The following is a 15,736-nucleotide window of genomic DNA, read 5'->3' as shown; positions in this document are numbered from 1 at the left end:
AAAAATGTAAAAAAGTGAAAGATCGTTTAAAGAATCTGAAAATTTTCATGGCTCACACAATTTTCAGTACTACGTAGAAACAAGTGAAACAATGTTTCATAAATCGAAATATTTTATGTCTTGTATGGAAAAATTGAAGAACTCTTTATGAGTCGGAAAATTGTCATCATTTTGAAGCAAAAAGTAAAATAACTTTTTGTGAATCGGAAAGTTTTATTGCTCTCTAGAAATAAATGTAAGGAATTTTCATGAATCGGAAAATTTTCATCACGGTGTAGAAACAAGTGAAAACGGTTTTCATAATCCGGACAGTTTTGGATATTATGTATAGTGATGTTAGGTGAAAATTTTTCCACTATATTTAACTGCACATTGAGATATACAATTCCTATAGAGGAAAATTAGACAGCAACAAATTATAATTTTCCAATTAGATTTCGGGAAACAGAAAATTTTCTAATATTTCAAGTTGGAAAGTAAAAATTTACATAGTGTTTCTCTCTCTCTCTCTCTCTCTCTCTCTCTCTCTCTCTCTCTCTCTCTCTATTATATCTACTTATTTATAAATGTTGCAGAACGCAAATCTATAAAAGTAGTAAAGCTATGAGAAAACCGTCTTATGCGTATTAAACTGACGAAATCTAATATTGTAAGATCAAAGGTGGATTCTGAGGGAAGAACGCATTGAAGTTTTTGAAACATTCTTGAAATGAAGAATTGTTAGATTTTCACTTCATGAAACTTTTTAAGATAATATTAATTACCAATAAATTTTACGGCTAAACAACGATGTAGGAATAAGTGGGGTATGTTTTTATGAATCAGAAAACATTCATGACTTTTAAAAAATTGAAATTTTAAATAACAGAATGGGATATTTGTACTCTACGACCTCATGTTCTCTGCACTTTGCATACACACACACACACACACAGAGAGAGAGAGAGAGAGGAGTTGAATTGAGTTGATTTGGAGTTTAACGTCGCTTTCAGCAGCGAGACTATGTAAGACGGGACCAACTGATTAACGTGAAATCCGAACTACATGAGCTCCCGCTGGGAATCGAAGCCAGGTCTTTCATGCCAAAGGCGCGTATGCTAACTGCTTAGCAACGAAGGAGCTCGCAGATGAACAGAGAGAGAGAAACACTGTGTAAAATTTACTTCCCAACTTGAAATATTAGAAAATTTTTCCGGTTCCCGAAAGCTAATTGGAAAATTATAATTTGTTGTTGACTAACTTTCCTCTACAGAAATTCAATTTTGTAGCTGAATGTGCAGTTAAATATAGTGGAAAATTTTCCACCTAACATCACTATACATAATATCCAAAATTTTCCGGCTTATGAAAAGTTTTTTCCACTTGTTTCTACATCGTCATGAAAATTTTCCCATCTATGAAAATTCCTTTCACTTATTTCTACAGAGCAATAAAACTTTCCGATGCACAAAGAGTTGTTTTACTTTTTGCTTCAAAATGATGAAAATTTTCCGACTCATAAAAAGTTCTTCAATTTTTCCATATAAGACAGAAAATATTTCGATTCATGAAAAATGGTTTAACTTGTTCCTACATAGTACTGAAAATTGTGTGAGCCATGAAATTTTCAGATTCTTTAAAAGATCTTTCACATTTTTACATTTCTGTACACGAATGCAACCAATTTTATGGTTGCTGAGGAATTGTTACTTGATTACTGATATTTTTTTAGAACGGAAAATTTTCCGGAAGAATACAGCGGAAAATTTTCCATCTCACATCACTATTCACGATATAGACGTATTCTCCAAACTGATCCGATGCTCGGGCACATCCTCCGTAGGATGTTTTGTCAACTATATCTTACAGGAACATCACTTGTTTGCCGTCAGGATTCTCAGAATAGATGCTAGAATTTTAGAGGACCACTATGGGTATTGTTGGCTCACACTCACTGATTCCAGAACGGCTTCCATCGTTGCCTCATTCCCTGTGGTCGCCTCCAATGCTTTGGGCAACAAAACCGATCTGACGAAACTTCTGCAGAAGCTTGACGATAACAAGATCAGATGTTCTAAATTCACTCCTTCTGCATTAGTTCCATTGTATTTCTATATACTTATTAACTGCGTTACAGTAGGCCCGTGCTGAGAAAGGAGGATAGACTCCTTTTCTGCCTATGGTTCCGCCTTTATGAAGGGAGTCTTCATATATGCAGTAGAATGGGCCTTTTCCCCAAAGATGCCTTATACTTTTTAATAAAGTAAGGTAAACTTAAAAGAAGAACATCTTATAAATGCCCCCCAACCAAATTACCATCTCAGTGCTTCTCTGGTCGACCTACGTATACAGTGTCCTCTTACAGTATGTTAGACTTTTGGGGCACCCTCTATAATTCAAAATGTATTAGCTTATAGGAAGCAAAGCCAATATAGTATTAAAAAGAAAAATGAATTAAGTAACATAGTATTTGTAACTATGAGATTTTTTTTAAAAAATGGTAACTTACTCAGGATCATACAGCAATTCTTCTGCTAAGCTTAGTCTTAATCGCACGGTCTTCATACTTTGAAATGGAAATAATCGACAGAAGCGACTTAAAAACTCGGGATTCCAACATAGATGTGGGTGCTCTTGACACTGAGTCCATAACCTAGTATTGTGAGTAAATAACCATATATGATCTTTCCCAAAATTCAGATAATGATCTGTAAATAAAAAACATACAAGACTTCATCACTATACAAGTTTCTTACATTTCAAAATTAAAAATACAAATGTGAAATTTATCTGTTTATATAAATTACCAATATATTTAAATGATTTGCTGCTCACAAAAAGTAATAATAATAAAATTATATACAATTCAAGCGTAATCACACTCAGGCACATATGTAGGCTCAAAATAAGTTACTAGTTACAGTAAGTACGTGCAAGCGTCTGACTAAGTAATGAAACTTAAATCACGAACAATGTCATATTACTTAACGAAAAATATCATAAATTTATTTTACTAATGAAAACTATCTGAAAGTGCTAAATGCTACTAACAGAATAGACTTTCCCTGTCCCCACTGGTCTAGTGGCTAGCGCGCGCTGACTTCTGCTGTACGAGATCACGGGTTCGGCTTCTAGTAGGAGACACTGAATAGTTTACAGTGTCTCGGATCCCGCCTTCAAATATAGGTTTACGTTTCGAATAGCATCGAAGATTATAACGATATCGTTATATATACTTTTTAACAAACTCTCATATTTCCAATCCCAATTCTTGGAACTAACGCCTAGCCAGTCGGAATTCGCAGAAGAGCGAAATAGTAAAATTTTTCTACCCAGAAGGTGCCTCTTTCTTCAAGTCATTTCAGCACCTCTCGCCGGACCGTATTTGGGAGGGTATTTCTTCGTTTCCTCGCTCACACCCACGCAAAGCTGATTTTCTGAGCAACAGCAGTGGATCATACGACATAATGTGTATTTTCGTAAATAATTATTAATTACTTACATTAATATGTACGTCAATATAATTAATGTACTCTTACCCAAGTGATAATTAATCAATTATTTCTTATTATCGAAGCAGTTATATAGAAACTAAATGTTTTGTATGAACTATTTTTTATTCCACTAGTATACTCATACGCTCTGAAAGGAACAAGAAAAGTGACGCGCAAAAGAAGCGCGGACTGATCTCCAAAACACAAACGGAATAACACGTATTTGTCTGATCGTGCGAATACTACGACTAAATGTGCTAACTATGAGAATACAAATTTCAAAAAGTTCCTAGATTTTAACAGTTAGTGCAAATACAATATACATTTACTAAATTATCAGTAAATTAAAGGATTTTTGAATAATCTGTTTTTATTTTGCGACGTGGTATGCCTTGAAAAAATGGGAGGAGCATCCAAGGACCCCTTTTGGAGAAAACAATTCATCACAGTACCAGCGAAAGCAGAATAGAGGTTCTCTCTTCAAGAAATATACTGTTCTTCGGAAAACTATCGAAATCATAATATTAGTGCGAGTTTCGTAGTGTCGTTTTCGTGCACGTCGAAACTGAGCTCTAGGGCCATCATCGTTATTTTTTTTAATCAGAATATATTGTGATTGCGTTGTATCAGTGTGTTCATAATTTCTTAAAAGTCAAAATATATGCACTAAAAATATTTGTTGCGTATGCTATTTTTTAACCAAATGATAATACATTAATAGTGCTATTGTGCATAGTTTCTAGCGTTATTCTTTTATTATGTGAAAGGACAAATATCATACTGTACTTTGTGCATGATTTAATATTTTATTAGGTTACAGGTGAAGTACTTTGAAAGTAGCGCAGGCAAAGGTATATCTCTTTTGTTTCTCTGCAACCATCCGGTGTCAGCAATCTCAGTTATCCCCCCACAAGTGTTCCTTTTGAAGCTATAGATGGGAAATATATTATCGATGCAGCCGTAATGTGCGTGACTCGCCAGTGACGGGGGGCACACGACAGCCTTCTTGTGGTTATTGAATGCACCCGAATCTGATGACAGTGAGTGTGGATTCTTCCTTACAATAATTGGTGTTCGATTTCATTATTATTTGACCATTCCTCATCGGAAGTTAGGAACGAACCTAGGATCATGACGTATAGCTATTCTCAAATGGGAACGAGCGAGGAATGAACTTATACACTCATAAAATGGCTTATCCCAAACAGGGATATACAACGTTCGAATCCTGCTACACTCATAGTGAAAATGACGCTAACGTAAACAAACAAAAAGCAGGGTGGCTACTCATTTGGAATTTCAAAATTCCCTGACTTTTCCAGAAATTTTCCCGGTTTTCCAGAAAATTTCTACAGAGATCTAAAATTGGTATATCATTGTTTTTCAAAGCTTAAACAGAAGCTACAAGTGAAATGCAGTGTGGACTAGAGGATCATTATTAAAAAAAGAATATCACAAAACACTAGCGAAGATAAATAGTCTAATTTTAATCACTTACTTGCCTAATTTTCAATTCTCCTGTGTGTTTCCACTCCACTGAAACCAACTGCAGCACTGAACGAGAAGAGGAATGTCTATCCCTATCGCTTTCCAACCTTAAGCTTAATACTAGTCACAAAAGTACACACACTTACAGTCCACTACTAAAACACAAATTACTGGAACAAACACTACTTTACTGTAATGTTTTAAAACCTCAAATCACAGACTTGCAGTTCACTAAAATCAAACTTAAGTTAAGACCACATCCACTTCAATGTTTTAAGACCTCAAACCAAAAATCTCATCATCAATTGCAGACAGTTTCTCCTTGACATCATTCAGCAACTTCATTTTCTTCGCCTCGAGTTCAATAACTTTATCCTTAATGGCATTTCTCTTCTTTTGTTTCTTCTCTTCCTCTTCTTGATTCCTCAGAGACTCAACATGTACTCTATGAGCATTGCGGGCAGCATGGACAACCCCCTTTGTAATTGGAAACTTATCAATACCACCTACAGCTGAAATTTTATCATGTACCTGCCTGAGTGCAATTAGACTCAACTCTCTGATTTTCAATTAAACATTCTTTGTTGATTGAAAATCCCCTCTCCACACTAGCATTTCCATGAGATAAAATGAGGAGAAATTTCACAAAATCAGTCATATGTATTGAGCATGCGCCTAAATGCAGCATCTCCATCCAATGGTCATCTACTCTCTTACTTTTCCGGTCATAAGTCCTCATTGCTTCCAATACAAGAGGATTTTTGGCAAAAACTTTGAATTCACCTTGGATTTCATCAGCTAATGTTCCTGAAATCCAATTCTTGGATACTACAATTTCTAGGCAATTGGACAATCTCTTTGCAGCTACAGTGTCATCCATAACAAACACACTTGGATCCAGGAAAGAAATTGCTCTTGTCAGGATGGATTTTAGAGGTGACCTGTCCATTATTTTCAGTATGAATTTCTGACATCCTGCGCGACAGTCTTGTCGAAATTCAAGAGTCTGTCTATCCGATACGGTATTGGCTTTTCGTATAGCATCCTTTGATGTGTACCCAATGTTTACAAACTTGGCTGGCTTTAAGTTTTCGCTATTATTGAAATCAATCTTAACCAATGGCCGGCCTTCCAAAACACTATCTTTCACAAAACGACCTGCAACGGATGTCCTGGCCTGGAGCGAGTTGTAAAGGAAAGGAGCTAATGGAGCTTCTCCCTTAAATTCACGCAGGAAAGGTTCAACAGTTTTTACTAATGTGAAAAAGCCAAGTTTTGCACCAAGCAGGTTATCATTTGTAAATTGTCTTACAGTATCAAAGCTTTTGCACTGTGGTACTTTCTTCTCATCAACAGCCCACTGTACGTATTTCTTTATGTTTGGTAATATTTCCATCGCCCGGGAAGCAACGTCTGAATTTTCTGTCCATCTAATGTTGCAAAATTTTTTCGGAAACACAGAAGACCCTGTGCATCGTATGTAATCTGCACGACAAGCTGGAACGTTTTTGAATAAATTATAAGACGCCCTTAGGAATTCTTCTAATTTCCAACCTGTTGCTTGCATGGCAGCTTTAAAAGCACAATTCATAGTATGCAGCCCATAACTTCCAATATCAAGAAGAATTGGATCTGAAGGTGAACTTGCAAGATCTTTCTGCAGGTCACTTAAAAATTTGAAGTTTACATGTGGGCCATCCATCGAAACTTGAACAATTTTCTTGAGGTCCAAACCTAAGATACCATTCTTGAAACTAACTTGAATGTCTGCTGACGTTGAATGTCCGAGGAACACTGAATTTAAATATCTTGCTGACACTTGGTTTCTTTTATTGTCCCAAAACCGAATCGTAAGGTCCATTTGCTGCTTTTGCGAGACTTTCATCAAACCCAATAACATAATGCTTGCAAGCTTCTATTTCTTTGAAAATATCACCTTTAAAATGTCGTCCAAGACCATGAACGATAGTATAAGCTAACTTGGTACGTTGTAATTGCATCTTACTACAAATTTCGCTATCAGGAAACATGAATTTGAAATTTATTGCCAGTCGGGAAGCAGATCGGAATGACAAGTGTTCCATTACTGCCTGCAAACACCACAGAACTTCAGCTTTAGTTACTGACTTAGACACTAGAAACGACTTCATAATATTAGCATGTTTATTTTTAATAGATTCTTCGGAAGCCACCAGCATCTCTTTACTTACAACCAGTTCTTCAGCGGGACAAGAAGGACCTGGATTCTGATCACTACATTCCACTGCATTCTTTTGCTGACAAAAAGTTGATATCGGCCGAGTTACTAGAGAGTTCTTCACAGCTGCAGTGTGTTTTTTGCCTTCCATGTGGCTAATAATAGCCCCTTTCCCCATGTTGCTGAGGCTAAAAGTATTTCTGCAAATCTTACAGAATGCAGCATTCCTGTTGTCCTTCACAGCAGAAAGCCACAATGAGAAATTTGGGTTGGACAGCCAGTCGTTCGAAAAAGTAGCTTTTTTAGACATGATTGAGACGCAAACTGAAATGAAAAATAATAATAATATGAATATGAGTGTACAATTCATTCACATCAGAAATTAATATATATAACAAAATCAATAAAATAAGTACACTGTTTATTGTTTCTCATTGCTCAACGTTGTTACTGAATTTGGTATACCGAAAAAGTTAGTTAGATTAATAAGATGTGTTTAAGCGAATCCCAAAGCAAAGTCCGCGTAGGAAAATACTTGTCCGCAAGCTTTCACGTTGAGAATGGCCTGAAGCAAGGAGACGCTTTGTCGCCATTATTATTCAACTTTGTCCTGGAGTATGCTATAAGGAAATTAAAGGATAGCAACCAGGGCCTAGAGCTAAAAGGTGTTCATCAGGTTATGGCATATGCCTATGATGTTAATCTAAAGGAACAATAGAACGAAATGCAGAGATTTTATTAAACGCTTGCAGGGAAATGGGGTTAGAAGTAAACGCAGATAAAACTAAATACATGGAAGTTCGCCGGAATCGTGATAATGCAAATTGTGAATGCGTCAAGATTTGGTACCCGTAGCCCCTTTAACTTTTAGTCTGTGAATATTTTGGGTACAGATAGACAGACAGACACGCGCATTAAATATATAGATGAGGCTTGTTTTGCAAAAGTTATTTTGAAACTGGGAATTAATTAACAACTTATATTTTTAATTCCACGCATGCTATTATATGTTATTACTGTTAGAAAGACAGTAAATACTACAAGCTTATGTTGCGACATTTAAAGAAATACTTTTGCAACTTCCCGAAACATGTTCGTTGCCATTAGGTACAATTTTCACTTTCTTGGAATACATCAAAACTCAACAATACTTAGAATCACTCTCCACTTCAGTTATGTAAAATAATTCTAAAACCTAGAATTATGTTGAATTCACTAAATTTAATTGAATATACAAAATTGTACCCCTAAACCAGTGGCGTATGCTGGGATTGTGACTTGCGCTATCACTAGACCTAGCAGATCCGGACAATAACGCTAGTTGATTAAATGTTAACTTCACTAACAGTGAAGTCTTTTCTGTAGTTGTTTTATTACACATTTCGAAGAATTAGCACTAGCAACTGTCTAGTTCACTTTAGATATGGGCTTCAGTGATAGCTTTGACAGCCACAATATACGCTACTGCCCTAAACTCGTATATTACAGTGCAAAACAATGCCGCGTTTTTGACGTGGGAGACCCGGGTTCGATTCCTGGCGGGAGCTCATGTGGTTCATATTCCACGTTAATCAGTAGGTCCATGTCTCATATAGCCTCACTGCTGAACGGAATGTTAAACTCAAAAAAATCAAATCAAAATATTCCTTACTAGTAGAAAGAAGAAAAGACATTTTAGGAAGTGTCGATTTTTGTGCAATTAAAGAATAACTCGTGAACAGTTTTCTTCCAGACATGTTTTTTGGGGAGCACTGCTCCCTGAAGCTCTGAGAATTCCCCCCGAAGGAGACCAAAATAACAGTCTATCATATAATAATAAACAGAATAGTACCTGCAGTGCCCCTCCGGAATACTAAGTGTGCCCCCGGAACATTGTTTCTGAAAGAAACACTGCTTGTGAAGGTTTTTTTTTTTTTTTTTTTTTTTTTTTTTTTTTTTTTTTTTTTTTTTTTTTTTTGCGAAATTTTATCTCAGTTAGTTCCAAAGCGGCTGACTAACATGTCGAGCCCTTGTAAGAAGAAATGAAAATACACTCGAATTGTGGCGTGCTAACAGGTTAATTTTTGGGCCATTTTTCGTGGCAATTAAAACGCAATTCTTGTAGCTTTCTTAACTGCACGGGAAGACAACAAATACGTACTCACGGGGCGGCAAATATTTTATGGCACCATTTTTATTCTATGAACCGTTAATACATACAGAAACTTTTTATTTTCAAAGGAAACTATATACATTAATGGGTCATTTCAAAAAAGTGGGGGGAAACTGCCCCCTTGTCCCCCCTAATCGACGCCCATGAATCAGTTATCCGTTATTCACTTTACATATTTAGAAGCGAATAATTTATATAGGACGAATCAACATTTACGCAATGTTACAATCAATATGCATGCTTATTTCCTCAGACCAAAACAAATCTGTACTAGAATTTAGGATCGGAAAATCGAATGTAACGGAAACTCAAATACGAATACGAACAATGCGCGAACAGGTCAATAAACGGCTCAAAATTACAGAAAATAAATCCAACCCATCGCAGAAATGTCGTTTTACATAATATTTACAAATCATTGATATTGGAAAACTTCATAAAAATTACCAGTGTATATTTTATCACTCCTATGGGTGGTTACGCACATTAACGGCAACTGACACGTTAATCATACATAAGGTATACACAATAAATTCACACACCACGACAGGAACCTTGGGCAACTCAGGGACACGAACCCCTAAATCCCTGTAAAATTATTGTTTTTAATTATTCTTTTCTGATTCCAGGCCCCCGGGCATTTGTCCCCTATTCCCCCTCCCCTGTCGCCGGCCCTGCAAACTCGTAAACCATTATTAAACACAAATCATATGAGTTATACGGCAAAGAAGTCCATGTGTTAAGAAAAAGAATTACTCGGAAACATGGTATTTTGATCCGTGGAGCCCGCACCCTGCGACAATCCTCAACTCCCTTGACTGAAATTTTCATTTCTTTTTTAAACAAATACATGTTTAAAAAAATAAGTAGTCAATAATTCTTAAAGTTATTTTCTTGGAAAAACACCATTACAGAATTTACATAAAATCGGTTTAAAACTGCAAAATTCAAATCCAGAAACTGTTCTACTTATTATCTGCTTATTATTCGTTAATTTGCAAACAAATATTTCTCCGGTTTTAACAACAAATATACAATACCTTCACCAGCTGTGCTTATTAGCAACCTCTGTCATATTGCACTACAAGATTATGCTATCGTTCTTTGACGTCACAAATGAATGTCACAAAAATACTGCAGACAAAGAACTCGTTTCTGATTGGTTATTAATTTCGGCATTTCTTTGATCTAACAACATATATTGTTGGCAAGCAATAATTCTATTGTTGAAAACAGTAAATAGAAACTTTCAGTTAAATATTACTTTATAATGTAAAATGAATTAAAATATAACCATATTGAATTAGAAATGAGTAATGTGCAGATATACTGAATTTAGACCGAAATTGTTTAAAATAAAGATATTTTATATTTGAAATTAGGCCTATTATACTGACGTACAGGCCTTTACAAATTGTTAGTATACTTTTGTTTCATAGTGTTGTTTTAAAACTCTTATACAGCTCACACACGAGCGATAAGCTGGTTTCTCTTATTGTTCATTCACAGAATGAGCAAAGATCATCCTACATGCAGTGTTGAATTCAGGGGTGCCCCGGGGGACATTTCCGCCGAAGATAAAAAATCCCTCCCCCGAAGACACATGAGAAAATTCACAAGATATTAATACTGGTATGATTTTCTCCAACATATCCAGCCAGCATTATCCCCCCCCCCCCCGGAGAAAAGTTTCTAAATTCAACACTGCTCACACGGGTTTTTCGCAGCCCGTCAACTTGGCGGCGCAAAATGGGGGGAGGGGGCGCAGAAGAGTAAAATCGCATTTTTTTTCTTTAGGAAAGTTTCACGAATTTTTTGCGACCTTAATTTTTAAGGTATCATATTGAAATTTTGCATAGGTATTCTGTGGACCTTTGACTATTTTTCATGGAAATATGAAATTTCCATGCTACGAACCCGTCATCACTAGCTCAGCATGTATTTCACTATGTTGTAATTGAACAGTACTATACATCAGTTACGAACAAAGGCGTCCACAGAAAATTTTGCAGGGAGGGTGAAGAATACAAGCTTCCTTAATAAGTATAAACTTTTAATTTGAAAGCATAACTTCCTATTATAGAAATTATTATTAACCTATGCAATTTTCCAGAATGGTCGACTGACCATTCGACCCCCTCTGTGGACGCCCATGGTTATAAATATCGTGAGGAATTATGTATTTTATTAATACCCAACCCCCTTGCAAGTAACTAAAAGATACCGTCTTTAATGGTCACACAGGCCTACATGAAAGAATAGTTAGGCCTATCTACATCCTTATTGCAAACAGTGTATCACAAAAATTCAGTAGGCACACCAATATGGCTCTATAAAATTACGTGTTTTCATTACTAACAATTTAAAGTACTCACAAAGCTGAACACAAACAAAACAAAAAAAAATAAATAATAAAAACATAAATAAATAAATAAATAAAAAGATAAATAAAAATAGATAAATTTATAATTTCGCTGTTGTTACAAGCGAAAATTACAAGCCACACGACGTGTGATCCCCCTCTCACACGCAAACATAAAAATGCACAATCGTGATTCGTATGTATTCTGAAATAACTCTTAATGCTTCATATATTTTTTAATAACTGCACATGCATAATCTATCTTTACTTACCTCCTTAATCCTCAACCTCTTAAATCCAGCTGCCGGATCACAAAATACACGCGTAGCACGTTTAAATACCACACAATTTCACACAAGCACACACCGATGCGGCGCAGCTAACGTATATATATATATATATATATATATATATATATATATATATATATATAGATAGATAGATAGATAGATAGATAGATAGATAGATAGATACAGATGGTGATGAGAAAAATGGAAACACCTGAACGAAATTGCAACTTACCAGATTAATATGGTGTCGGGCCACCTTTCGCCTTCAGAACAGCCTTGATGCGACGTGGGATGGAGGCATAGAGGTCGTGAATGGTAGCAAGTGGAATTTGACACCATTCCTCGTGCAGGGCATCAGCCAGTTCTGTGAGAGAGGATGGAGGTAGAAATCGTCGCCGGAGTCGTGTTTCCAACACGGACCAAATATGTTCAATTATGTTGAGATCTGGGGATTGGGCGGGCCAAGGGAGGTGTTGAACTTCATCCCGATGTTCCTCAAACCACGCTGCAACAACGCCAGCTGTGTGAATGGGTGCATTATCATCCTGGAAGATGGCGTCATTGTCCGGGAACAACATCCGGACCATAGGATGCAAGTGGTCTAATAAAATTGCGACATAATCGTTGGCAGTGATTCGTCCGCTAAGTGTGACCACAGGACTCAATGAAAACCATGATATGGCGGCCCACACCATCACCGAGCCGCCGCCATGTTTCACAGTTGGACGGAGACACTGCAGATCATAAGTTTCTTTGGGCGTTCTCCACGCATAAACACGGCCCGTGGTTGGGAATAGGGTGAAGGATGACTCATCCGACCATATCACACGTTTCCAGTCCTCAACGGTACAAGTTGCATGGTCGCATCATTTGCGGCGTGCGAAAGCGTAATGGTCCCTGATGAGCGGTTTGGCCCGTGCAACACGACCCCGTAAGTTCATGTCATGTAATTCGCGGCGGACTGGGATTGTCGAAACTGGGTGGGGGAGGTACTGATTGAGTTCCTCCGTCACTTGCTCCGCAGTGGCACGACGGTTCTGCGTGACAATGCGCTTTAATACCCGGCGTGACCTGTCACTCATGATTTTCTTCCGCCCACTGTTCCGCTTCCCCAATGTGGTTTTCCCGTGTGTTGCGTAGGCCATCATCACCTTCGACACTGTCCCACGCGACACACCTAACACAGTAGTCACTGCCGTCACACTCATTCCACATAACCGCGCACCAACAATTTGCCCTCTTTGAAAATCTGAGAGGTCTCCCATTTGACACTACCTCCCTCTGCTGCAGCCACTGGACACTGCTGTTCCACTGCGCCTGACGTAGTATGGAGGCCGACCTAACACACCACCAGCGGTCCGGTGCTGCGGGTGCCACGACACCACTGCCAACCCATACATCTGACGTGTTGCCAACTACAGGTGTTTCCATTTTTCAGATCACCATCTGTATATATATACTGAACCGGATGGTTAGCGCGTGTGCGTACGATGCACGTAGTCACGGGTTCGATTTCCTGTGGACTCTCAAAAGTTTTGGTGTTGGCCCAGAGTATGGAGAGGACAATTATGGAGCTACCTGTATTAAGAAGTAGCGGACTTCGGTCTAGAAAGCCGGCATTAACAACTTTAGGTAGGCCCGGGTCCCAAAGGTTTTGTCGTGCCAGCAGTGGCGTGCGGTGGTTATGCAACCGGGGAACAGGTCGACATAGATAGGAAATATTGTGTAACAAAACAACGGAACTGAAGTAAATGAGCACTAATAAAATGTGCTTTTAAGAAATCAGAAAATTTTGTTTGTAGCTGTTTTTTTTTTTTTTTTTTTTTTTTTTTTTTTTAAAGAACAGTAGTACATGCAGTAGCGGAATTGGGTGTAAAAACTAGGTGGAGGGGAATGGCATTACTTCAAATTGGTGGTCAAAAGGTGAATATCTGTAAAAAGCATAGCCAATTAATCGTGTGTCGCAAAAAGTGCTGCCGTCACTGAGTACAAATGCATGTGGAATCCGCACAGTTTTTGATTCCACATAGAAATACACGCATTAACCAAAATTCCACACATTTTGTGGAATTCGACACACATTCGGAACTCTGCAGGCAGAAATACTCAACTACCGTTCAGCTTTTATATTAATCACGTGAATACCAAAACGGGATGCAGGGACGCAGCCCCGAGCGAATTCTGGAAATCGAGCAGCCATCGAACAAAACAAGTGTGTTAATTACAAAATGGTCCCGATTTCGCTCCAGCTCCATTCATGGGCAGCACTAAATGACAAAAGAATATGAAGAAAGTATGCGCAGCCCAAACCAGCAGAGCTAGATAAACGAAACCTGGAACGAAAGAGAGATCTGGGGGCGAAGCCCCCAGCGACCTAAGCAATTTTGTATATAAATAAACCGGCTAAATGGCTAGGAATACAGCAGAACGTAAATTTTCCCCCCGAGTAAAAATTCCCGGTTTTTCATCAAAATTCCCCTGACTTTTCCAGAATTAAAAATTTCCCTGACTTTTCCCGGTTTTCCAGGTGAGTGGCCACCCTGAAAAGTCATTCATAGTATTTAAAATAATGTTTCTTTTGATATGATTCATTTTACTGCTTTTAACGTCTGATTTCAAGAATCAATTTTTCTGCTTGTGAGTGAGTTAAAAATATCTTTATTTCATAGCAAAGAAATCACTCTGTCACAGAAGATAGATGTTTCATAACGGATAGAATTCTGTTTTCAATAGAAAGCACTGCAAATATAGACTCTGAATGTTCTTTAATACTGATAACACAAGAGGAGACATGGAGCGGGCGCCCCCGAAAGGTTATTTCTTCCCCTGAGACAATTTACCTTAATGTAAGTCAAGTAATATAAAACTATTTGGTCTAGGAATTAATTCGTGCGGGTGGACAAGAGATGGCGCAACGAACGGAGCGTCCCACAGTTCCGTGTATCCACACATGTGTTGCAAACCCCTGTCATCGCGTATCGTTCGTAGTATAGGGCAGTGGATTAAAGCGTCAACAACACCAGTTTGTAGTTAAGTGAACATGGCGCAATTTGTGCCTGATAAAGTGTTTTTGCGGGGTGTCCTGCTGCATTACTTTAACATGCAGAAAAGTGCGACTGAAAGTCATCGTATTTTGGTGGAAGTGTATGGTGACCATGCTCTAGCTGAGCGAACGTGTCAGAAGTGGTTTGCACGGTTTAGAAGTGGTGATTTCGGCTTGGCAGACCAAGAGCGAGCTGGACAGCCAAAAAAATTTCAAGACGAAGAATTGACAGCATTGCTCGAGCAGGATTCGTGTCAAACGCAGGAACAACTTGCAGCAGCATTAGGCGTTGATCAAACAACAGTCTCCAAACGCTTGAAAGCCATGGGAATGATTCAAAAGATGTCACATTGGGTTCCACATGAATTGAAAGACAGAGACGTTGAAAGACGAAAAACCATTTGCGAATTGCTGCTTCAACGACAGAGCAGAAAGGGGTTTCTGCATCGAATTATTACGGGTGATGAGAAGTGGATCCATTACGAGAACCCTAAACGAAAAAAAGGCCTGGGTGAAACCAGGTGAATCAGGTCCATCACAACCAAAACGAGATATTCACTGTGCAAAGATTATGCTGTGCATATGGTGGGATATGAAAGGTGTGGTGTACTATGAGCTGCTGCAACCAGGTGAAACTATGAATGGAGAACGTTATCGACGACAATTAATGCGTTTGAAGCAAGCTCTGGCCAGAACACGACCAGAATGGGAGAATAGACATGATAAACTTA

General features: G+C 38.0%; 1 protein-coding gene across 5 annotated transcripts in view; it reads right to left on the bottom strand.

Annotated features, from left to right (window-relative positions):
* The window catches only part of LOC145690570 (carbohydrate sulfotransferase 6-like), a 464,276-nt gene that overhangs the window by 156,244 nt on the left and 292,296 nt on the right, over positions 1-15,736 (bottom strand). For all 5 annotated transcript variants that reach the window (XM_081765591.1, XM_081765593.1, XM_081765592.1 and 2 more), the window contains one exon: positions 2,489-2,687. In XM_081765591.1, the coding sequence (XP_081621717.1) occupies positions 2,489-2,687 (199 nt within the window). The remainder of the gene's footprint in view (positions 1-2,488; positions 2,688-15,736) is intronic.

This window comes from Thermobia domestica, chromosome 7 (assembly GCF_964235325.1).
Source record: "Thermobia domestica chromosome 7, izTheDome1.hap1.1, whole genome shotgun sequence".
Lineage (NCBI taxonomy): Eukaryota > Metazoa > Arthropoda > Insecta > Zygentoma > Lepismatidae > Thermobia > Thermobia domestica.
The sequence above is the reverse complement of the archived record's forward strand: the minus strand, read 5'-3'. Positions and strand labels throughout refer to the sequence as shown.